The 24,981-nt window shown below is 41.3% G+C and overlaps 1 protein-coding gene across 3 annotated transcripts in view; it reads left to right on the forward strand.

Annotated features, from left to right (window-relative positions):
* Window positions 1-24,981, forward strand: part of NFX1 (nuclear transcription factor, X-box binding 1) — a 35,920-nt gene that overhangs the window by 7,757 nt on the left and 3,182 nt on the right. For 2 of the 3 annotated variants that reach the window (XM_033154366.1, XM_033154364.1), the window contains 17 exons: window positions 2,897-3,036; window positions 4,091-4,172; window positions 4,265-4,482; window positions 5,335-5,432; window positions 7,446-7,476; window positions 9,504-9,586; window positions 10,181-10,289; window positions 11,073-11,192; window positions 12,227-12,306; window positions 13,443-13,673; window positions 15,104-15,177; window positions 16,635-16,736; window positions 17,164-17,205; window positions 18,940-19,038; window positions 20,460-20,526; window positions 20,866-21,011; window positions 21,723-21,824. In XM_033154366.1, coding sequence (XP_033010257.1) covers window positions 2,897-3,036; window positions 4,091-4,172; window positions 4,265-4,482; window positions 5,335-5,432; window positions 7,446-7,476; window positions 9,504-9,586; window positions 10,181-10,289; window positions 11,073-11,192; window positions 12,227-12,306; window positions 13,443-13,673; window positions 15,104-15,177; window positions 16,635-16,736; window positions 17,164-17,205; window positions 18,940-19,038; window positions 20,460-20,526; window positions 20,866-21,011; window positions 21,723-21,824 — 1,824 coding nt within the window. The remainder of the gene's footprint in view (window positions 1-2,896; window positions 3,037-4,090; window positions 4,173-4,264; window positions 4,483-5,334; window positions 5,433-7,445; window positions 7,477-9,503; window positions 9,587-10,180; window positions 10,290-11,072; window positions 11,193-12,226; window positions 12,307-13,442; window positions 13,674-15,103; window positions 15,178-16,634; window positions 16,737-17,163; window positions 17,206-18,939; window positions 19,039-20,459; window positions 20,527-20,865; window positions 21,012-21,722; window positions 21,825-24,981) is intronic. The other variant, XM_033154365.1, reaches the window with a different exon arrangement.

Genomic DNA, 24,981 nt, shown 5'->3' on the forward strand with positions numbered 1-24,981 from the left:
CAATATTTATTTAAAATAATATTTAAAAATGTTCCATATTATTAGGAAATTGGCTGGCTACCGTTTTAATGGCACGTATCTCCTAGTATACATGCTCCTTCCATGTGTATATGTCTGTGCAGTTGGATTGTCTACTGTAGTGCCCTCCTCTGGCTGGTGGCCAGTGTTTTTAATGGCAATCATTCTTTTTACCAAAATTGGTAAAATTGGAAAATAGGAAAATATGGAAGGGTGCTGTTAGGGAAGAAAAACAAAATTACTTGAGAAGGAAAGCATGACATATTATATGAAGCTTCAATGGCATATTGCAGTAAGCAAATCCTTCTGTACGTGATCTCTATGCACAGTGACAAACTCTTACAGACTGTACAGCAAAACGCATCAGAAATAGATGCCACCTTCTCTGCTGTGATTGCCTAGCAATTGCATGCTGTCTTTATGATGTACACCACAAATAACTCTTCCTATTGTGACTAATCGTGCCCCTGCTGTGTGAGATTCCTGTCAAGTAAGAATTTCCAGACAATTCATAGATAATTTTGATACATCTGAAATAAATGGAACGTGATTTATGGACTTGCCCTCAAGTTTGCTTTGTTCATTGCTACTGCGGATGTAAAAAATGAAGTTGCCAATATTTGGTGCTTTTATTATCTATTGTTCTTAAGGTGTTTTTTTCTCAGGTTGTCCCACGAATTAAAACTAAGAAAAATAGTGAAAGGTAAATATAGTAAGGCCCACTAAGCTCAGGTTTTCTATTTTGTGTTGCTTCTGTGTGTATCATAGTATGCTATATAATCATTTTGTGTATGATTACAATTCAGAGTTGTAGATTAGATTGTCCTGTTGAAATTGCATTATACCCTCACCCCCAATTCCTTTTTAGTATTAATTTCCCTTCACTTTGAAAATAGTCTTATCTGTGTAGACTCTTGTTTGGTTATATGGAAAAGGGCGTGCACAATGGTACTTGAATTATAAATCAGCATGGATATTGAGAGCAGCCTTAAAGAAGAAAAAGCTAAACTAAAACAATGCCAGGCCAATTTTCTCCTGCAGCATCAGAAGCAGGGGTGTTTGGGGTGGGGATGAGAGAACCACCAGTACTTTATTTAGGGCTCTCCTGGCTGGAGGACAAAGCCCTGCCAAAATGTTCTGACCTGTGAGATGAGTTCTCTGCAGTGCCACTATCTCCCCAGCTACACAGAAACCAAATACTGCAAAATGAGGTCAGGGCCCTTTAGTCACTCAGTTGCCAAATGTATAGATATTTCAGAATGCTCCAGCTAGCAGACCTGCCTTGGAGTGATGGGAATCACAGCCCCAGTCATTGAGAGACAGGGATGCCTACCCTGCCTCTTGAGCTAGTAGTAAAGTCTGTTGAGGAGATACTTTGCTCATGAGCAAGAAGATACTTTCATTGTAATTGCCAGTGTTGCTTTCACATCACAGTAAACCATGGCTTATTCCTCCAGTGCAGCCAGTATGTGAGTAATTGTGAATTAGCTGCAAACTGGCATATTAAAAAAATGGTTTGAAGTTGGCTTGGAAAACATGGTTTAAATTTTAATATATGTACTGGGCAAAACACTCCATTTTTTCTACTTGCAAGATGGCAATCTGAAATCTCATTGGTATGTTTCTATATCACCCTCGGGGGGGGGGCAGGCTTAGAAGAGTAAGCTAAAACATGGGTTCCATTACAGCCTGGTTCACACATCATGCTAAGCCAAACATGGGCTAAATGTGAATGTGTTAGAGGCTTGGAAAGGAGCTCAAAGCTACTTTGACCCCAAATCTCTGGCCAGTGCTGGCTGGGGCTGATGGGAATTGGAGTTCAATAACATTTGGAGTTAAATAAATAACTTCTAAGCTAGATAACTCGTCTGCTTTACCATTCTAAGAGGTTTTCTTATTGTCCACCCCAACCACCATTATTTGTATGGATTTCATGTACATATGAATTTCTAATTCTTTTGTGTCAGGTTTGCAAACTACAGTGGTGCCCCGCTAGACGAAAATAATTCGTTCTGCGAGTATTTTCGTCTAGCGGGTTTTTCGTCTAGCGAAGTGGCAATGTAACCGCGGTTTTCGCTAGACGAAAAATTTTCGTCTTGCGAGGCAGCCCCATAGACTTTTTCGTCTTGCGGGGCAGCTTCCCGCTAGACGAATGCCTTCGTCTAGCGAGTTTTTCGTCTAGCGAGGCATTCGTCTAGCGGGGCACCACTGTACCTTCTCAGATTGAGCTGACTCCCTTTGTTATAGGTACAAATGAAATAACAGAAATGCTACATTATCTCCTTTTGTTTGCTTAAAAGCCATTTGGACTACTTCACAGATGACAAATAGAACCAAATGGAAATGGTTTCCCCCCCCCCAAAGTATTTTCTCTTAGATAGCATATGCCCAATTGTGTGAGCAGATGAACGTTTCTTTAGACACACTGAACTCAGATTAATTGTATCAAATTTGCATTTGAGAAAGGGTGCATGGGCATTTTATTTGAAACAAAATAACTGCCACTTTAAAGTTACATTTTGGTGTAAGCTGTGTGCTGCTACAACTGTATAATTGCAAATAATAGTTTTACATTTTCAAATGGTGCAAAAGTATATGCTTTAAGACACGCTAGTACTACGGGTGCCAGAAGCATTTTTCCTGTTTAAATAAAGATCTCTGTGGTTTTCACTATTATGGAATTATTCTCCCTTTAATTTAGCAAAACCCTCAATGGAGCATATATTAAAGCCTAAAGGGACTTGCCTGTTAATATTAACAGCTCCTTTACTAAATATAAGTCACATTCAGAGGGAATGTGGGTGATAGCCTAAACTATAAACACAGTATTCTAATCTTGCCGACTGCAGCTGATGACTGACTGAGTTTTCTTCCACAGCCATTCAGTTCGCTGTGGGCATTCTACTGCAATTCAGTGTACTAATATATGTGGGAATGTTTTGAATTGTGGTACACATAGCTGTACCCAGATATGCCATTCAGGAAAATGCCAGCCGTGTGAATTGACTGTAAAACAAGGTGAGTGGTGTGTGTGTGTGTGTGTGTGTGTGTGTGTGTGTTAACAACAACAGCAGCAACAACAACAAAATGTGGAAAATTAAATTTCTAATAAAATAGTACTAAAACTCCCAGGAGTTGTTGATTATGTAGGACCAACATGCTTCAGAATTATATTAGGCTTTCTTGAACCTTTTCATGGATTGACATGAAGAAACAGTAGAGCTATTGAAGTACAGTAACAAAATGAGGTAGCAGCAACAGGGCTGGAGACACCATTGTTCCATCAGGAAAATGGAACATAGCTAGGGAGATTGGGAGTATTATCAGAAGAATAGTGCTCTCCCTCTCCCATTCTGCTGGAGTTTAAGTTACTGATGAAGACTAAAAAGAGCAACTGGTCACTAAAATGACTCAAAACATTTCCCCCCCTCTGAAGTTAAATGTCCAGTTGCTAATCAACTGCATGCAGTTCATAAGATTGTTTGTTTTTCTTCTTTTAAGGTTACAGTATTTGTATACACTCCTAGTGGTTCAACCTAGTAACTTAAAATCACAATCTTACATGAGAAGGATGAAACAATCCAATCATACACTGTGCAATTTCTTACGGTTCCAATTGGGGATGGCGTTTTAATTGTGCCAATTTCTGCTGTGGCTGCAGAAACTGGTAACTCATAACTGCTGCCCCCCCCCCCCACGTTGGTTTTGCTGCATTAGCAGCACTGAAGTGACCTCCCCAGGGCACAAGCCTGGGCAAGTGCATATAGAAGTCCTGGGCTGCCCATACGACAAGACCCCTGCTCTCAGCCTTGCTGTTGTGCTCCAAAGGAAAGCAGAACAGTACGTTTGGCACCAGCTTGGCTGCAGGAGTTGCGAGAAGGAGGCGTACAAGGTGGCATCCAACCATCTTAGGGACTCCACTCTGGATTGGTGTAGGATTTACTCCTTCTTTTGTGGGGTGGGTCAATCCAGTTGATCTGGTTAATCTTTATTTTGGCTCATGTGTTGTCCTTTCACTTTATGATAACCCTTTCTGTTTTTCTTTCTCCCCCAAATGCTTTTTTCTGTACAGTGTGTTACTGTGGTAGCACCTCTCGAGAAGTGTTGTGTGGGACAAGTGAGGATCATTTCTCTTGTCTGAGAACTTGCGGCAAGTAAGTTCTGCTTAGAAACTGAGCTCAATTTTGTCAACGTTTGTGGATTAACATAGCCTTACGTGGGATAAATTATATTTCTTTAATTTCAGAAAACTATCCTGTGGAATGCACAACTGTGCACAAGTATGCCACCCCCAGTCTTGCCAGCCGTGTCCACGGCTTCCACAAATAGTGCACTGTTGCCCTTGTGGGCAGACGCCCCTTAATAAATTATTAGAGCTGGGGTGCACAGAACGTAAACTCTGCACAGATCCCATCCCATCGTGCGGAAGAACATGTGGAAAACCTCTGCCTTGTAGTAGCTTTGGTAATTAGAATGTTGTTTGCTTGTGTATGTAACATTCATTTGTGTTGAATTTTATTGCCACTTCCAGAACGAACGATTAAAAAAAGATGAAATAAAAGTGCATTTCTATGGTGGCAGTTCAAGTTGATAGAAAAAGCCTATATAGAAAAGAAACTTTTCTTTGCGGAGGAAGATGGAAAAGAGGTTGTAAGCTGCTCTGTGTTTTACCAAATGGTTGTACTTTTGTGCAGCCTCTCACCTCCAGCCACCAGGATTAAAAGGATCTAAATGCCGTAAGAAAGGCAGTTTTTCCAAGCTGGTGAATCCTGCACAAAAGCAAATGAATGGAGCACCGTACCTTTGTAATGTATAGACCTAGTGTGATGTAATGGATAGAACACCAGACTTGGGCTAGGAATGCCTGTTTTCAAATACTTGTGTGACTGAGCTTGGGTCAGCCACTATCTGTCAGTCTATAACCTACCTCACAGGACCTTGTGAATGATATATTCACAATAAAGTTAAAAGTTTCAAAATTTGTTGCAAAAGCGGTATCATGGACAACTAGTGTTATTGTTTACTCTAAGGAATGGAATCTGTGATTGCTTATTTTGCTCAGGGAATACATAGTTACTCTGGGTTGTATCCAAATTAGCATTACCATGCCCCATCAATGCAATAATATCTGGTTGTGCCACAATACTTTCCCCCACCCTCTAAATCTGTTCTAGGGATTTCCCCAACCTTCTGGAGCAGATTTGGTAAGGGTGTATGGTGAGGAAGGGGAATCCCATTTGCTGACAGGACACGTTAGTTAAGTACAACCCAGCGTATTAAAGTTTCAGTTAACCACATTCTCTTAATTATGCATAGATGCTGTTCATACATGCGAAAACCTCTGCCATGAAGGAGAATGTGGACCGTGTTCTCGCACATCAAAGATTTACTGCAGATGTGCCTTAAAAACAAAGGTAATTCCTGAAAATAAGAAAGAATGAATATTGAAAGTAAAACAGTCTTGTGGCACTTGAAAGACTAAAGCATATGATATCTACTTTTTATGTTTGCATGGTTCTAATCTGAGCTTGCAAAACTGTGTTTCCGTTTCTGTCCCATGTGATGTGTTTTTTCCTATATAAATATATTTGTGCCGCAATTATTGAAGGTCCATTTATTTTTGGCAGTGTTACATAGCATTTTAACCAAAGTATTCAAATATTTTTAAAATATATATGCTATAATGCTTACCCACAGGCCATTTGGCTTCCCTCCCCTCTTGTTTTGGAAATGTGATGGTGTAAGAATCCCCAAGTAGTATTGACGAGGTGAATTGGGCTTGAACCAGCCAATTCCAGATCTCTCAATTCCTGCAACTTACCCTAAAATTGGGTGGTTTTTATGGATCAGCACCCTAATATCATAAGTTTTTTAGTATTTAATATCTTGATACTTGATGTGGAGAAAGAGGAGAGAGAACTCCCCCCCTTCTCTTGTAACTCTGGAACCCAGTGTCAACCAGCGAAGCTGACCAGTAAGAGATTGTTGTCGTTTAGTTGTATCTGACTCTTTGTGACCCCATGGACCAGAGCACGCCAGGCACTCCTGTCTTCCACTGCCTCCTGCAGTTTGGTCAGACTCATGTTAGTGGCTTTGAGAACACTGTCCAATCATCTTGTCCTCTGTTGTCCCCTTCTCCTTGTGCCCTCAATTTTCCCCAACATCAGGGTGTTTTCCAGGGAGTCTTCTCTTCTCATGAGGTGGCCAAGGTATTGGAGCCTCAGCTTCAGGATCTGTCCTTCCAGTGAGCACTAGATCATAATTTCCAGTGAGAGATTATGGATGGACAAAAGGAAGTGCTTCTCACACTGCCTAGCTAAACAATGGAATTTGCTTCCACAGGAAATGATGATGTAAGACAATTTTAAAAGTGGATCATTCAAAGTGATTTAAAAGTGGATCATTCAAATTTGTGGAGGATAAGGCTATCAGTGACTCTGGTCATAATGGCTATATACTACTTCCAGGATCAGAGAGGCCAGGCCTCTGAAGACCAGATGCTGGGAGTACAAGTAGGGAGAGTGTTGTTGCATTCCTGTCCTGTTTATGAGCTTCTCATAGGCACTTAGTTGTCCTCTGTAGGAAACAGGATTCTGGACTAGCAGCAGGGCTCTCTATATTCTCATCCAACCTCTGATTCCCAGTACTGGGGTTTTGGATGTAAATACAATTTCAAACCAGCTTCTAATAAACTATACCATCTCCTGTATAGTGCAGCAAATGTACTTTATGGTAGTGTTGATTTCAAAGGGGAGTTTTGCAGTCGCTAACGCAGCCACACAGAGTACAGTGGTGCCTCGCAAGACGAAATTAATTAGTTCTGCGAGTGCTGTCGTCTAGCGAAAATTTCGTCTTGCGAAGCACCAACGGGGGAAGCGCGGTTTGACGGGAAAAAAACGCGAAAAATGTTCGTCTTGCGAGTTGCGCCCATAGGAAAATTCGTCTTGCGAGTCAGCCTTTCGTTAGCGAATGCCTTTCATCTAGCAAGTTTTTCGTCTAGCGAGGCATTCGTCTGTAGATCTCTCTTTTATTTTTTTGTAAACTAACCCATGAGACTGATCTTTTCAGTCCTTTAACCAGATCAGGAGGCTGCCTCTAGACACTTTTACATATTTGAAATAATGCTTGTTGATTGTGAAATGCATGCTACTATCCTGAATTGTTGTCCCTTCCTGTTGGTTGTAAGGTGACTGCTTTTGTGTGCTTCTGGAATAATTCAGCCTTCACACAGTTCACTGGCTTCATCCATCATAGTCAGACTTTTCGTTTTCATATGCTGAAAATCTAGGTGCAGTGAGAACATGTGGCACTGAGAATTTTTGCAGTGGTTAAAATGCAGTATTAACTGTTGCAGTGTGTTTTTCTTTAATGTCAGTCTGATGATAGAAATAATGTGGCTATAATCCAATCAATTTTCTTTTCTTTAGGAAGTTCCCTGTGCCTCACTCAAAAATCAAGGTAACAAACTCATTTATGGCTATTATATGCTAGTGCCCTTGTGAAATAGCACCATGTGTTCCATGTAAACACAGTGGTTACAACTCACAGAGTTAGTTTGGCACACTTGGCTGAGGGTTTCAGTTACTGACTATTGAAAGAGAAGGAGACGCCTTGCAGACCTTTGCCTGTTATAGCCAATGCTGGGAGCCCTGTGTGTATGAAGAAATGTTAATCATTGCCGCTTGCTGTCTGGCTCCTTGACACCTCAGAAAGCACAAGCATTTCCTGAAATGTCATTGAAAGCACATAAGCAAAATTCTTGCATATATGCACACATATGTATACAGTGGTACCTTGGTTTGCAACTGCTTTGAATTACAACTGTTTTGGATTACAACCACGTCAAACCCGGAAGTATGTGTCCCTTTTTTTGGATTACAACCCATTTTGGGGGGGAGGCTGCATTGGCGAAAGCGCGCCTTGGGTTACAACCTGTTTTGGTTTACAACCAGACCTCCGGAATGGATTATGGTTGTAAACCAAGGTACCACTGTACACTCTCCTCTGCTTTGAGAACTTAATCTGTTCCTCAGAAATGGTTGGTTAGGTGAGTGTTCACATACCAAGCTACTGATTTCAATTGTTTCCCATGGGGGAAATCCCACTGTGTTCCCGACCTAGAAGAAATGACAAAATCCATGCTTTGCGGGTCCTGCTGCCACTCTCTGAGAATGACTTTACTTAACAATCTCAGAAAATATAAAATACCGTAGAGTAACAACTTTATAGAAACCCTCTTTTTGTTTTTTGCTGGTTGTACACAGCTAATTTGGCTGCTGCGCTCACTATTCCCTGGTTCCCTTTATTTAGTTGTGGTTTCTCTTCACAGTTTTTCTGCCAGCTCCTTCCCACCCCAGCATAACAGTGGACATTATGCTGGGGTAGGAAGGCACAGCAGAAACACTGACAGGAGGGAAGAGCTGGCATGGCTGGCGGGGAGATCACTGCTGCATGGCCTCACTGCATGCCAGGGAAGCTGCTTGTGAAGGAGAAGCACCACATAGGAACCAATCCTTCACGTTCACTGCTGTTAAGTGGGAAGATCAAATCCTGCATGGTGCTGCTGCTTCAGCAGCAGCTTCTCTACACACAAATAGAGGGGAGGATCTGATTCTGCATGCTGCTGAGCAGGAAAACTGGGAAGGGGAGGGGAGAACAGGTGTGGCTGGCTAGGAGAGGCAGGCGGAACCAGAACTGAGGAAAGGAGCCCGGGAACAGCGAGTGCGGCACCCAAAATGGCTGTGCACAACCAGCACAAATCAAACGAGCAAAAAGAGGATTAAACAAGTTTATTTAAAGCCATTACTTTCTTTTCAGTGAGACTAAGGAAATTCATTCTCAAGCGTTTTGCTTACACACAGGTCTGGCTGTTTGGATATCTGAATCAGCCGTTTGTGTAGTGAGGTCCCTTGCAACTTTGTGATTCTCTGAATCTATGAGGTATGGGTACAAAATCCCTGTGTTTAGATAAGTGAATTTTCGCATAACGAGCAGGCGGATAACAGGACCTGTGTGTATATGAAATACGCAAGTATTCCTCAAGGTTTACCTGCAATTGATATGCTGCTTCTTACACAAGTAATCATTAACTCCCATATGGCTTTGGCATTCCATACTTGTCATTCACTGAAGCCAGATAAGCCAAATTAAGTTTTAGGCCTCAGGGTTGAAATGTTTAGTAACTTCTAAATAGGTATCAGTCTTCTGCTAAATGCAAAAGCAACTTTGTTTTATGAGTTATGGTATTTGCTTTTCCAATTACTTTTTATATGTTGATACAATTCTTAAAATTATAGCTTAATGTTTCCTGTAAGCTGCCTTGGAAGGGTCCTGAAAGGCAGGATACTAATAAGATTTGTCTGCGTTTTTATATGGGTCTTGCAAGGGCTAATGTCTTATCACAGTTAATGCAACATGGAGCCTAAGGGTAGGTGCAGTAATTTTCAATGGACAGCAATCATTTAAAAGTATTTTCTCATTTGTAGTTGAAGTTGTGTTCTTGTGTGACAAGAGATGCAACAAGAAGCTGTCATGTGGACGACACAAGTGTAATGAGATTTGCTGTGTGGTGAGTTCATAAATATAATGAGATTTTTTTTTTCCCCAGCAGAAAAAGAAATTGTTTTTTCCCCCTTTTATTAGTTGTTTGAACTCTTAATTAACATTTAGAAGGCTGGCCAGTAATAGCCATAAGCAATCATCCTGGTTTTGATCTTTTAAAAAATCTGCTTGTAGCTATTTTGATTACTCTTCTTTAGAGGCTGAATCAAGGAACAGGTTGATGTGAAACTTTGTGTGTTTTTAAAATTAATGTTCATTTTTCTTTTTTTCTTTTTTTCTTTTTTCCTTTTTAATGCTTTATTGAATTCACAAAGAAAGCATACATTCAGAAAAATAAAAATACATATTCCCATACTCTTAGGTTTTTTCCTTATACATAATTTCTATAACGACTTTCCATCACCCCATTGTGGATCCTAAAGGCTTTAACGTGTCGCACTCTTCTTTATCAGTCCAAATCATTTAGAAGAAAAACCAAGTATTAAGCATAAATTATTAATTTGATATAAAGGAAAGAGGGGGCATAATTTTCATTTTTCACATCACACATAAAACGACATAACTTACAACACATCCTCTACGTTTTTTTTTTCTTTTGCAGGACAAAGAACACAAGTGCTCTTTGATTTGTGGACGGAAACTCAATTGTGGCATCCATAGATGCGAAGAACCTTGTCATCGTGGCAATTGTCAGAAGTGCTGGCAGACTAGTGAGTGCATATCAGAATTGTATGCTCTATACTAGTTTTGAAATACATAGTCAATTCGCTTCACTCAAGTTGTTTAAAATTAATTAGTTTGTTTAAAATTTTGAGTACAGTCCCAGTCCTCGATCTGTGCCGCTGGAGAGGGTTGGCAACAGGTGGCGGTATCCTTTGGCTGAGCTCTTGCCATCATGGGGGCTCCCATTCAGCTCACCAAAGGGATAGGAAGTTGGGAAGCTACTGTTGGCAGTATTCCTGCTGTGGGCAGCATAAGTCCCCCAAAATGAGGGTTTTATTGGGGCAGAGCAGAGCCGCCAATGGATCTGCCAGGTACAAAGCAGATCCATTTCCCAGAGTTGTGCTTAATCTGTGTCCCTGCTGTGCCAGCCTTGAGCTGGGGCAGCAAATTGGGAAAACAACAACAACAACAACCTCCATCTTGGTGTGAGCAGCAGGATTGTTGAATGTGGTGGTGGATTTGCTACTCTTTCCCACCCTGCTGTTTGTGACCAGGGCTTTGGATTGATACACCCCTACATTGAGCACAACACAATAACCCTTAGTTTCAGTTAAGTCCCATACCATTTTTCCCCCAGTTTGCTTTTGTGCCCACTTAAAAAAAAACAGATAAGTGCCCGCTATCTATAGATATACTAGTCTATATGGTTAGTTATCAGTTGGATAATAGGTCAAGGAAGCTCTTTCATTGTGTGCATGAAAGTCTGTTGTGTCAGCAAAGCTGCAGCATTGGTTATGTCTGCAACCTATTTTGGTTTTGTTTTTCTTCAGGTTTTGAGGAATTAACGTGTTACTGTGGTGAATCAGTGATTTACCCCCCAATACCTTGTGGTACTCGACCACCAGAATGTAAAAATTCATGTACTAGACCTCATGAATGTGATCATCCAGGTAAGACTTACATACAAACTGTATTTAACAGCTACAACAACTGTGCCAAACTAAGATGATGAATCTATTAAATTTTCAGATGTATGATGTAACAGTGCAGATTCAGGTGTAGGTTTTGAACTTAAACCTTAATATTTCTGAACTCCAGAACATTTCTTACTGTAGTAAAATGCAGGTGTAAAAGCCTTCAAAGCGTTTTCTTAATTCATAGAAGACTAAATAGGGCATTCACTTCAAATAAAAGTAGATTCAAATACTCTTCATGTGACCAGATACCTGATAAAAGACAATTTGGTAAAGTTTCCTCCGTCTTGTTAGTACCTGTAGAATAACTGAGGCTGTGGTTATTTTTTTCCAATTAGCGTGGAACAAAATAGCTTGAAATGCAAGGTTGTGCCCATTGTTGCTATTCTGCTTGCACAGCAGATTCCACTGCACAATGGAACTTCCCCCTCCATTGTTACACCATCAAAATCTGCTCCAGGGAGTTGGGAAACCCTCTTCAGAAGATTTTGGGGGCATTTGGATAGAATACAATAACGGGAAGTCCCATTGCGTGAGTGGAGTTGCACTCACATCGTATTGGATAAAACCTAGTAGGTTGGGAGATGATCCTTCACATGGAACGAATTAATTTGATTAGCTATCAGATACCTTCCCACAATACAGTGTAGAGGGAGGACATGCTTTGGCAAAGAATGATGTCATAGTTTGCAATGTGAAGCCTATTTTCTGTGCACTAATATAGGAGTCCTCTTTTAAGCTCAGAGGAAGTCCCATCTTGAGAACTGGTAAAATGATACCACATTTAGAATGAGAGCAGACTAAGTGACTTAGATGAGGCCATAATTGATGTACCAATCAGTGGAGCAACCATTTAAAAATTTGCTTGCCTGATTGCACTGAATAATAGAATGTAAAAATATTAAATGCTAAAATACATGGCTTGTATTTGAATTTGGTTCATTAAAGAGATTTCGTTCTCAAACATTTCCTTACGTTATTTGAAACTCATTTTCCTCCTGTGGATGCAGTGTATCATTCCTGTCATAGTGAAGACAAGTGTCCACCGTGTACGTACCTTGTTCAGAAATGGTGTATGGGAAGACATGAGGTAAGTGTGACTTTAACTTCCCATTTTTAGAGATAAAGCATAGCTGTGTTTTATTTGTACATGTTAGTGGTGCTGCAGAACTCATATCTGCACACTGTACAGCTGGGTCCAGATCATGTCTTGATTTATTAAGCTAAGATTTAAATGAATCTTTTGTCTGCACACAGCCCCTTCTCTTCTCTCTTTACAATACATCTGGGTGAAATACAGATGACTCCAATTGACCACAGAGTTTGGATTGAATGGGAAACCATAGTTAAATGTATGGATCCCGAAGGCGCTGGAACTTGGACATTTTGGCTCCCAAACGCCTCAAACCTGAAAGTGATTGTTCTGGTTTGTGAATGTTCTTTTGGAACCCAAATGTCTGACGGGGCTTCCACAGCTTCCGATTGGCTGCTGGAGCTTCCTGCAGCCAATCAGAAGCCGCAATTTGGTTTTGGAAGTCAAACGGACTTCCGGAACGGATTCCGTTTGACTTCCAAAGTATGACAGTAGATCTGTACTTCATTTGGGTGCAGTGTGAAAAGAGAAGAAAGTCTGCATGCATGGGCAAAAGGGTCATTCATATTTTGGCTTACTGAATGAAAATGTGATTGTCCAAACACAACTTATGTTTTTAGATGCATTTTTTTTACAAAAAAAAACAACCCAGACCAAATCAATTTTTGCTGAAGCAGAGAACAGAGTGTGAATTGTGTTTACATTTTTTGTGGCTCTGAACTGACAAAGCTCTTTAAGTATTTGGCAGCCCGTGCCTATTTTTGGGGTGGGGGGGGGAGCCTGTGTGAAAAATCGTATTAAATTATGTGGGCTTAGACAACCATTTCCTCACCATGAGTTGACTTTTGGATAGCCACTTTTACAGTGAAAATCTGAAGATAACTCTGCTTTATGAAGGGGTTCATCATGTGTCTCACTGCAACACAGATGCCTGATGAACTCATTCAGAAGCCTTTAATGAGCACAGGTCCCTTCATATGTCTGTCAAAAAAGTTCCTCTACAATGAGAGATGGGCCCACCCCATGCAGTTAGTATATCTGCTTTTAAATAATAGGCATTCTTAAACCTTATTTCTTACAAGGTTGTCCAGTATCCATCTCTTTGTTTCATTTTTTTTTTCTTCCTGGCTCAGTTGCGGAGCAATATTCCCTGCTACCTCACTGACATCTCCTGTGGTCTTCCCTGTGATCGAATGTTAAAATGTGGAATGCACAAATGTAAAAGGATTTGCCACAAAGGGGAATGCCTCATAGATGAAGAATGCAGGCAACCGTGTACTATTCTTAGGCTTCACTGTAATCATCCATGTATGTCTCCATGCCACCCATCTTTACCATGCCCCACAACGTCTTGCAGTGCAAAGGTAGGTGACATAAAAAATACAGTGGTACCTCGCAAGACAAATGCCTCGCTAGATGAAAGGCATTCGCTAACGAAAGGGTGACTCGCAAGACGAATTTTCCTATGGTCGTGACTCGCAAAATGAAAATGTTTTGCGATCCCCCCCCCCCCCGGTAAAACTGCGCTTCCTCCGACCGTGCTTCGCAAGACAAAATTTCCGCTATACAACAACACTCGCGGAACGAATTAATTTCGTCTTGCAAGGCACCACTGTAATCAGCCTTTTTTTAAAAAAAAAAAATGTTTTCATTTAATGTCAGCTACTTTAGACTGGCATCATGATTTGTACAGAAGTCATCAACTTGCAAGTATTAAAGTTTCATTAGTTTGTGAATGATACCGTTGTTGAGCAGGGAGGGGGGGTGTTATTGGTTTGTGGTCAGTTCTTGTTTTTATTTTGTGTTTTTATATTGTATCTTTACGTTGTGAACCACCCTGATATCTATGGATAAAGGGCAGTATACAAATTTAATAAGTAAAATAATAAAATAAATAAGAGAACCGCTGAAATCTTTGGTGTATTGCATTCACGAAGACGGTTTGATCTTGCACTTAGAATGAATTAAGTGTTGCTAGGGACTTAAAGCATCATAAGAAGGTGGAAAAACCTATTGGCCATTTCTCCAATAGAGATGAGCCCTAGTCAGTTTTTAACATGCCGTATCAGGCCAAGGGCCCGCCTAGTCCAACATCATGTTCTTGTTGGTCAACCAGATGCCTGTAGCAAGTCCTCAAGTAGGACCCGAGTGCACTACCACTGTCCCCACTTTTGCTTGACAGTGGGCATGGAACATAACAGTTGTATTTATAGCCATTGAGAGCCTTATCCTTCATGAATTTGTCTTAATTCTTTTAAAAGCCATTGAAGTTGGTGGTCCTCAGTATGTCTTGTGGGACCACATTCCATAAGTTAGCTATGTTCTGTGTGAAGCTGTCCTGAACACTCAGCTTCATTGAATGGCCATGAGTTCTAGTATTATGAAAGCGGGGCAGGAGTTCTCTATGTAGCATTGATGCACTGTATATGTTATTATAGCAGATATAACCTTGATGCTCTTCTAGTCAATCAAGCAGAGTGTTTGGCAGATTATTTGGATTGCTACTTTTATAGTGTAGTGCAGCCTGTTGCCGTCCATATGTTTTAGATTACATCTACCATCAGACCCTGGCAACACGGCCAATGATCAGGAATGTCTTGGAAGTCGTCTAAAACATCTGGAGGGTACTAGTTGGGGAAGGTTGATTGCAGTAGCTTGATTTTCACTTAGACAACAGCAAATGAATCCATTGTATTTTGGGGAATCAGGGAATTCTCACCTGTGTTTTCTTCAAGTCATAAAATACTTCGGAACATTAGGTTCCGGCCTTATTACTGTTTTTGTGCCATTACAGGTTGAACTTCATTGTGAGTGTGGGAGAAGAAAGGAGACTATGATTTGTTCAGAAGCATCAAGCACTTTTCAAAGGTATTTACTGGCTCTGACTTCTGTAGTACCGTAGGCCTGTCCCTTATGTGAGGGTTCAGTTCCCGGGAGGGGGGTAGGGTCCACGCGTGCAAAGGCAAAATTGTGCAAAGTCGGGAACACACACACACACACACACACACACACACACACCCAGCAAGGTGAAGGACTGCTTATCGGGGTCTGAGAAGGTCACGGGGTGGGTGGCTGAGAGCTTCTCAGGGCTGTCCTGCAAGCTTCCCACACCCTGGTAAGCAAGGAGGCACCATCCTTAACTGGCCTCTGAGACAGTCCCAGAGCTGTCACACCTCCTTTCCAGAGGCCAGTAAGATAGGCACCACCATACTTACTGGGCTTTGGGAAGTGGGTGTGACTGCTCTGGATGCTTTCAGAGCCCTCCTGCTCCCTTCCCAAAGCTTGGTAAGTGATGAAAACCTGCTGGGTGCACAATGGTGGGTTGGGTTGGGAGAAATAAATGGAGAGTGAAGAGCAGTGGGGTTCCCCAGCTCTCCACTTACTTACTTACTTAATTACTTGCACCCCACCCGCATACGGTTGCAATTGTGTAAGCAGAGTCAGCACAAGTTGCGGACTTAAAGTGTGTGTGTGTTGCTGTTTCTGTGCAGGAATTAATCATACACAGCCATGGCTTTTCTCTAAAATTTGTATGTCCTAGAAATCGAAAATTAATTTACTCACTTGCTCTTTCATACTGAGCATTGTAATGTGTTCTCCTGCTATTAACAGGAGTTAGCAGCTCTGCAATATACGTTGCCTGTGTTTCAGTTTTAACAGGAAGTCTATAAATAAATAACTAGACATAAATAAACTGTTGGCAGAATTTTTTTTTCTTGTCAACTATTCTGAGTGGGAAATTATGATAATTTTTCCTACTTTTAATATTGAATCGTTTTATGTAACTCCTATCAGAAATGTGACAATTTTATTTTAAAAAAAACAACACCTTATTAATCATGGTCTAGCTTGGGTATTTAAGACCACTGGTGTCTGAATTGAGTAAGGGATGCTAATTTAAATTTTTCAGATAGCAGAATTCATGCCAGTAATAATATACATGCAGAATTTGGGGACAGCTATGGATGTAATCACATAAGATCTGCTATGTATTCTTCTTGCGTCATTGATAGGAGAGATTAGCTCATTCCATAACGGAAAAGACTTCTAAGGTTTATGTTTCACTCATTCAGGTGCATTCCATCATTGCCCTCGGCTTCATAGTTTCCCTGACACACCTATTCCTCTGTGTACCCTCTAAATTAGCTCTGGAGGGTTGAGGGATGATGTGGAGCTGTTTTGGAGGTTACAGGGCAGGCAGAGAAAACTGAGCCCTATTGTGCCAGCAGAAAGCTGCTGGTGCAGGTTTGGGTGCCACCCCCCAAGAATTTTCTATTGCCTCATTTAAAGATATTTTATGTTTCATAAGTATCATTCTCTTCCAGAATAGCTGCTATTTCTATAGCCTCTAAATTAACAGATCCACATCACGGAGATTCAATAGAGATCAGCAAATTGATTACCAAAAAGGAAATGAAGCAAACCAGGTAATCAAATTACGAAACAAATACTTGAATAGACTCAAATTACTGCTGAACTGAGGAGCTTAACAACGTTTAAAATCAAGGCTTACCTACCGGTATCAGTTGCTGCTTAGACTTGGGGGCTGGAGATGCAGAAGTTGTCCCCTGTAATCAGTTACCATTGTTGACTGTTCACTAACTATGAGCTGTCCATAGTTTCCTGTGGAGGGTGAGGAGTGAAAGCTCAACATAGAGTTATTCCAGTTAAGCATCAAATCTGAACACTATTGAAAACTAGCACCTGTAATCTTTCTATGCTATGTCCAGCTGCTGGTAAGACAAGGCAAATAGGAGCTTCTCTTTCACTGAAAAAACTATTTCTTTGCATATGTGGGAGAGAGAGGATTTCTCAAGGAAATGTAATTTTGTGCACTGTATCTCATTTGTGTAGGCTGCAGTGTGATGATGAATGCTTGGCTCTTGAAAGAAACAGGTAGGCAATAATTTTATAATTTAATTTAGCAAGACGGATTGTGTGCTGTAGCAGTTAGAGTGTTGGACTAAGACCTGAGAGACCAGGGTTCTAATCCCCACTCAACCATAAAGGTGACCTTGGACCACTCATTGTCTCTCAGCCTTACCTACCTCACAGGGTTGTTATGAGGATAAAATATGGAGAGGTGAAACATGTGCGCCACCTTGGGCTCCTTGGAGGAAAGGTGGGATATAAATGTAATAAATAAAACAAACAACCATCTCTTTATTCTAGATTGGGTGAAAATATCATGTGAAATTACGTAAGATTAGGAGGAGGTAATCTGAATAGACTGGAAATTATTTGTATTTCATTTATTAAACAAACTTTTGTTCCTTCCATTTAAAAAAATGCTTTGTAGGGTAGCTTGCAAGTACACAAAAACAAAACATTAATAAAATCCAAAATAATGAGAAGCAAATAAAAAAGGAGAGCGATAAAGGCAATATAAAATTAGCCACATCCTGGGTTTAAAATGTTTAAAGGCCTAGAGCGAAAAAATATTCCCCCTTGACACTGAAAAAGTAACAAAATGGGGACCAGGTGAGTATCTTGACCAGGGGCACCAGTGTCAGCACTGAGAAGAGCCTCTCCCTAGTAGCCAGTGGCACCCAGAAAAGGGCCTTCAGAGAAGACCTCACTATGGTAGACTGATGATGGGGCAAGTGAGTAATCTAGGACCACTCTGTTCCCAAGCTGTGTATGGCTTTGAAGGTAAGCACTAGTACTTTGAATTGTGCTTGAAATGGACTGGGAACAAGTGTGGCATCAACCATGTCTGTGGGCAACTTGGAATTCCGTTAACCTCTGGAGGTGAACTGTTGGAAAGGGTCCACCACACCTGTGGGAGGGGAGCAGTCTTCCTCAGTATAAATGGCAACATGAAGTTACCATACCACGATGAAGCCATAAACAGAAATTCCCTAGTTGTGTAAATGAGAAGCATTTATTTGGCATAATCATGGGTCAGTAGCAGTGTTAGAAACAGAGATATGAAAGCTAGGAGCTAAATGGCACCTTAAACCTAGGATATGGGTGCAACAACAGAACGTCTAGGCGCACTTTCTTATAACGAACGCAAAGCTGAAAATGAACTGCAGCTGAAACATTATGTTCATTTTTCACATGGTCTAGTCCAGGCATAGGGAACCTTCGGCTCTCCAGATGTTTCAGACTACAATTCCCATCATCCCTGACCACTGGTCCTGTTAGCTAGGGATCATGGGAGTTGTAGGCCAAAACATCTGGAGAGCCGAAGGTTCCCTATGCCTGGTCTAGTCCTTCCCCTGCCCACCCCCCTAATATTCTTAAGTGGATCGGATCTCTTCTTCAGTTTTCAGAGAGTGGCTGGAAGTGGGGAGGCAGAAAAAAAAAAACTCCTTCCACTCTGCAGTTTTAATATGAATTCTTAGGCCTAGTACTGTGCCCAGAGCTCAGAAACTGCTCGCACCAATGAAATTTCCTGTTGCAAAATGCATCTAGAACTATGGGAATTTCAAACACTGGTTAGTCATGGCTTAAAAAACTCTTGAGCACATCAAATCATGTAAAAGAAAAAAATCCCAGAGGTGAATCGTGATTCTGTAGTATAAGGACTGTATAAGAAAGGCTTGAAATCATGTGAATGTTGTGTAGTTTAATATTTGTCAAGTATTGGGGTAAAACAATTACTTTTTAATATTCATTAATTAGGCGGTTTGCTGAGGCTCTTCATATTGATGACAGTTCTGATCCTTTTAATGTCCGTGCCTCTGTACCCAAGTACAGTGATAGCTTGAAAGAGGATGCAAGGTATGTATCATTGTTACTTAGTGGTTTGTGTATTCTCCAGGCAACACATGGGTAGCCCTTTGACTTCAGTGTCCAGAGGTTATAGTTGGAGAATTGTTTTAATGTTAAATTTCTAGTTGGTCTAATTAGCAAAGATTTTATTAAACGTTCACACAGATAAGTGCCTCTTCTCCCCCATACATAATAGGGAAATCTGTTTGAATGTTTCCCACTTTCCTTGCAAGTTCTCCAAGAAAATAATAGTGGCATAACTATGTTGTTAAAAGCATGTTTAGTACAGTCGTACCTTGATTCACAAACGCCTTATGACTCGAACGTTTTGGCTCCCGAACGCCGCAAAAGTGAGTGTTCCAGTTTGTGAACGTTCTTTGGAACCCGAATGGCCCGCTGTGGCTTCTGATTGAGTGCAGGAAGCTCCTACAGCCAATCGGAAGCCACACCTTGGTTTTTGAACGTTTTCAGAAGTCAAATGGACTTCCGGAACAGATTCTGTACAAGAACCAAGGTACGACTGTATATTGAATTGAATATAAACTGTGGGTGGGGACATAATTTCATGCCTCAATGGAACACATGGGCAGTGGAATTCTGTACTCTTCCCTTGCCTAGGGTTTCCCTTCTGTAGCTGATTTTTCTTTTACCCATGTTCATTTCCAGTATTTGAGCTGGTTTCAGCTAGGAGGAGGACTGTGGGGAGAGGAAGCATTTGGAGGAAGGTTCAGAATCTCCATTTCAAATTGATTTAAGATGTCAATGCAGTCTATGGCAGCTATGAAATTGGCAAGTGCCATATTAGGGATAATTAAATAATTAGGGTCAAATTCATGGTGGCGAAATCTCTGAATGGCTGCTGTCCACAGTGGCTTTGTTCTTCCATTGTTGGGCAGAATAATATCTGGATACTAGTTGCTGGGAATCACAAGGAGGGAGAGTGCTGTTGCACTCAGTCCTGCTTTTGGGGTTCCTGTAGGGATCTGGTTGGCAACTGTGAGAAGACAGTGCTCAACTACATGGGCTGTTAGCCCAAACAGGCTTTTATGTTCCTACCTGGTGCTTTATTTGTGATTCTCACAGACCCCCATTTGAAGGCACAGATCTGCCCACTGGTCCAAAGAGGTTGGTGACCTCTGGGGAAGCTGTGAAACGATATGTATGATGCTTACTCCATCAGAATTTAAATGCAGTGTGAATGTTGAAGCTCGTATATACTTTTTTTTTTATTGACCTTGTGAAAAAGCAGAAAATGTAAATTGTGGCTTTAAAATGAGGCATAATGAAATTGGATTGTAAGTGAGTGTCTGAAACCACTCACAGTGTATGCTGTATGATTTGTGCTGGGAAAACACTGGTGTATTTCAAATGCTCTGTATGGATACCAGGAGTCCTCCTTACATTTGTCATACAATTCTTCATTATTACAGGAAAGATTTAAAGTTTGTCAGTGAAGTTGAGAAAGAAATGAAAGCCCTTGTAGAAGCAGTAAATAAGGTTAGTAACGGGGGAACCTTTTATTTCCTATTTTTTGAAGGGTACATACGTTTCAACCATGAACAAAACTAAAATTTATTTTGTAAGATTTCTTTAACTTAAGGGGCAGAGAGAAATATGTATATATGATGCACATATGTACATAAACCTGGATGCTATAGATATTATTATTATTGCAATTAACAGTTGTGATTCAAAGAAGTGATACTTATTTATTGTAGATAGTTCATTCTCTAGTATTGCAGATTAACACATAACAGAAGCTAGAAACTACATGCTTCATTCTTCTCCAACCTTCATAAAAGAAACATATAAAATAAACACCTCTCTCTGATCTAGAGCAAGCATACAAAGAAGAGCCACTGCTTCCCGCCCATGAACAGAGAACACCGCAGAATCATCCATGAGCTTGCACAGGCTTACGGCATAGAGAGTGTGAGCTATGATAACGAACCAAAGCGCAATGTTGTTATCAGTGCGGTGAAGTATGTTGTTCCATTTTCTTGTTATAAGTTGCAAAATAACCTCCTTAACAGACACTGTAATATTCACATTTGTTCTATTTAAGCCTGTTCGGTTTTTACATTTGCACTGTGCAAACATCTCGTGTGTTCTTTGTGTGCCGCGTATTTCAAAATAGGATTTTGTGTTGTGGAGAGGAATGTGTCCTCATGAACATTTCTGTTGTTGAAAACATTCCTCATTTGATTCATTCTTTACATATTTGAATTCTGTAATTGTTGGCATCAAGTCAGATTTTCATATAGAGCAAAAGTCAGCATAAGCACCATTAGTTAGTTAATCACTCTTCCTCCCAACCCCCATTTTTATAGACTTTGTAGACTTGTGTGTTGTCTTACTGTGAGAGCAGAGAGGAGGGACATTGTTTCTGTCCATCAGTATTAACTTGGTGGATGGTTTTTTTTCTAATTTTCTCTGTATAACACAACTACTCACTAGTCTTTCCAAATAACGCATGACATTAAATGAAAGCATTATCCTATCCCACTGGGGTTCTTGTGTGAAGCGAGATCTATACAAAGGGCCTGCTTTCCTCCCTTGCTTTCAAAACCCATTTCTTTTTAAAATTTTGATATAGAAGTGGCTGTGAGGGAATGAGAGGAAGGGAAATCTAGTCGCAGCCATATAGGCATCCTTTGTCAAAGCTCATTTATATTATGGCTCTCTTTCTCCAGAGGGAAATCAGTTTGCCCAACAGTTACTCTGACTTCGCTGCTTACCAAGGAAAGGCAGGCGAGGCCCCCACCACCTATTCCTCATCACAAACAATCAGAAAGGTAAGTACTGCTGCTTTCAAATATTTTTGCTGTCTTTTTTAATCAGTGTTTTCTGAAATAAAACTGGATGCATACATTTACAAATGGGCAAGCTGGCAATGCAGCCCAGTCTGTCCTACTGCCGCAGAAGAAAGAATCAGGATTTGAAATGATCATAACAGATTGGAGAACTGGGCCCAAGCTAACAAAATTAATTTCAATAGGGACAAATGTAAGGTTCTGCACTTAGGCAGGAAGAACCAGATGCACAAATATAAGATTGGGGGCACCTGGCTTACTAGCAGTACATGTGAAAAGGATCTAGGGGTCTTAGTGGACCACAAGCTTAACATGAGTCAGCCATGTGATGCAGCAGCAAAAAAAGCTAATGCTATTCTAGGCAGCGTCAACAGAAGTCTAGTGTCCAGATCAAGGGAAGTAATAGTACCACTCTATTCTGCCTTGATCAAACCACACCTGGAATACTGTGTCCAATTCTGGACACCACAATTTAAGAAAGGTGTTGACAAGCTGGAACGTGTGCAGAGGAGGGCTACCAGGATGACCAAGGCTATGGTGTGTATGTTTAGCTTGGAAAAAAGGAGACTGAGAGGAGATACGATAGCCATCATGAAGTATGTCAAGGGCTGCCACATGGAAGTGGGAACAAGCTTGTTTTTTCCTGCTCTGGAGAGTAGGATTCAAATCAATGGCTTCAAGTTACAATAAAGGAGATTCCGACTAAACATCAAGAAGAACTTTCTAACAGAAAGAGTTGTTTGACAGTGGAGTGGTCTCCCTCGGAAGGTTGTGGATTCTCCTTCCTTGGAGGTTTTTTTAGCAGAGGTTGGGTGGCCATCTGCCGTGGATGCTTTAGCTGAGATTCCTGCATTGCAGACGGTTGGACTAGATGACCTTTGGGTGTACTTTCCAACTGTACCATTCTGTGATTCTATTAACATCTGAAGGGCCACATCATCCTTACCTTTGGTCTAGGGCTAGATACTGTCTCCAAAACCTTGGAAAGACTCCCCCAGTTGATGCCCCAGTCATTTTCAGCCATAGCCACAGCACAAATGTCTTTTCCCGCACAAGCATGTACAGTGGTACCTCGGGTAAAGTACTTAATTCGTTGTGCAGGTCCGTTCTTAACCTGAAACTGTTCTTAACCTGAAGCACCACTTTAGCTAATGGGACCTCCCGCTGCCACTGCGCCACCAGAGCACGATTTCTGTTCTCATCCTGAAGCAAAGTTCTTAACCTGAAGCGTTATGTCTGGGTTAGCGGAGTTTGTAACCTGAAGCGTATGTAACCCGAGGTACCACTGTAGTTGCACAATCAGGAAGTGGACTTTGATTTTGAATCCTGTCTTTTTATCTGTAAGGCTGCTAAGTATCAGTGCATTGACTTGTATTCTTCTGATGCAATATATGGCAGAAGAGACTTCCGGCTGGCGACGCCATAGCGGGTGGTCGGGGCTGCTTCGGCTGCGAGGCGCCCGATACATCCCGGGGGTTAGGAGCCCCGCAACCGCAAAGCGGGGCTCCGGTTGGGGTGCGGGAAGAGCGTCCCGCACCCTGGGCTCCCCGGCTGCGCCCACGGAGGCTCCGAACCCTTCCCTTGCCCCCCCTGTAAAGGGGGAGTGGGGGTGAAGGGACAACGGAGCCGGGCTTACGGGGATATGCCCCAACCGGGATGCAAATGCGGCGACAAAGCCCGCGGTGAGCGTCTTAGTTCTACCTTTGAAGAATGGAGCCAAAGGAACCCGGTGGTCGTGAGTAACTAATTTGACCAGAAATCGAGCTTTTGGAACGATCCGGGGGGAAGGAGAAAGGCAGCCTGCCTTCTTCCCTTCGAGTTAAAAAAGCTAACCAATTTGAGCAACTGCTGCTACAGGACTGCTACAATGTGCTTAAAATTGATACATGAGACTGGCAAACTTTTTTCTTGGGAAGTAAATTAGTGGAAAATATCTCCATTTAAAGTTGCGGTATCTGCGCTCCAGTTTAGGAAAATGGCGATGAACAGAGAGGCAGGAGTAGAAATTTGATACCCACTTCCTCCCCCTCTACCAGTATGCTGGGCTTCGTCCTTGAACTGGTACTGAACTCTGGACTAACGGACGAACAGAGGCTCATTGCTTTGAAGGTGGAACTGCTGTACAGGAAAGTCAAAGTCTTGTGTGGGGGTCTGAAAGAGAACCAATTGCCCACAGAGGAGGCTATTAAAACTTTTAACACTTTGGAAGAAAGTCTTGCCAAAGAGCTGAGAGGATGTCTGGGAAGATGGAGAGAAATGAGTGAGCTACTTCGGAGAAGAAACTCGCCTTTTGGGGGTGGCAGTCCCAAGGCGACGGTAAGATTCGTTATATCCAGTCCCCGAGGTGTGAGCTCGGGGGCCAGGGACAGAGAATTATGGTTTTTACAAGAAGAAAAGGAATGCTACAAAGAACCGGAGAAGCTGAGAGACGACGAGACGGACATCCTGGAGCTCGTGGCAAGGAGAGTTTTGGACTGTGCCTGGATCTGTGGACGCTTGGAGAGGGAAGCCACAGGGAAATTCAGTGTTGATGCCACCAGGAGAAGAACAATGGACAGAGGGGGTGTGGGGTGAAACACTAAGTAAAATTTGAAGTAGCCTGTCATGGAATTTTGAAATCGGAGGGTGAATACTGTCAACAATCTTTCTGTTTTATTTTTTGTTTGAATATGAAAGGAGATATTTTGAGTTACTATGTTATTAGCAGCAGTTTAAAGGATAGAAGAGATAGATATGATATAAATGATTGGTGAAGATTTCAATGGAAGAAGAATTATGATGAGATATTACTACGATGATGCATTGTTAGTTAAACGTTGAATATATAATTGTGTGTAACTATATAATTGAATTTGAATTTCAGGAGAAATGGTTATAAAATAGATTAAGGATATGAACTCGAAGGAGAAAGGGCAGGGGAAGTCAATGGTCAAGATATGGAAATAGAAATTTTCTTTTTAAAGAAAAGATGCAACAAGAAAACTTGACACTGTTTGTATTTGTTTTATTAATGTATTTGTTTTGTATTTGTTTAATTGTAGGTGTGGGTGTGGGTATATGTTGTTATAAGAAAAAGGTCAATAAATTCTTATAAAAAAAAAAAAAGCAATATATGGCAGAAGAGTGTTCCAGAAGGTAG

The sequence above is a fragment of the Lacerta agilis genome, chromosome 7 (assembly GCF_009819535.1).
Source record: "Lacerta agilis isolate rLacAgi1 chromosome 7, rLacAgi1.pri, whole genome shotgun sequence".
Classification (NCBI taxonomy): domain Eukaryota; kingdom Metazoa; phylum Chordata; class Lepidosauria; order Squamata; family Lacertidae; genus Lacerta; species Lacerta agilis.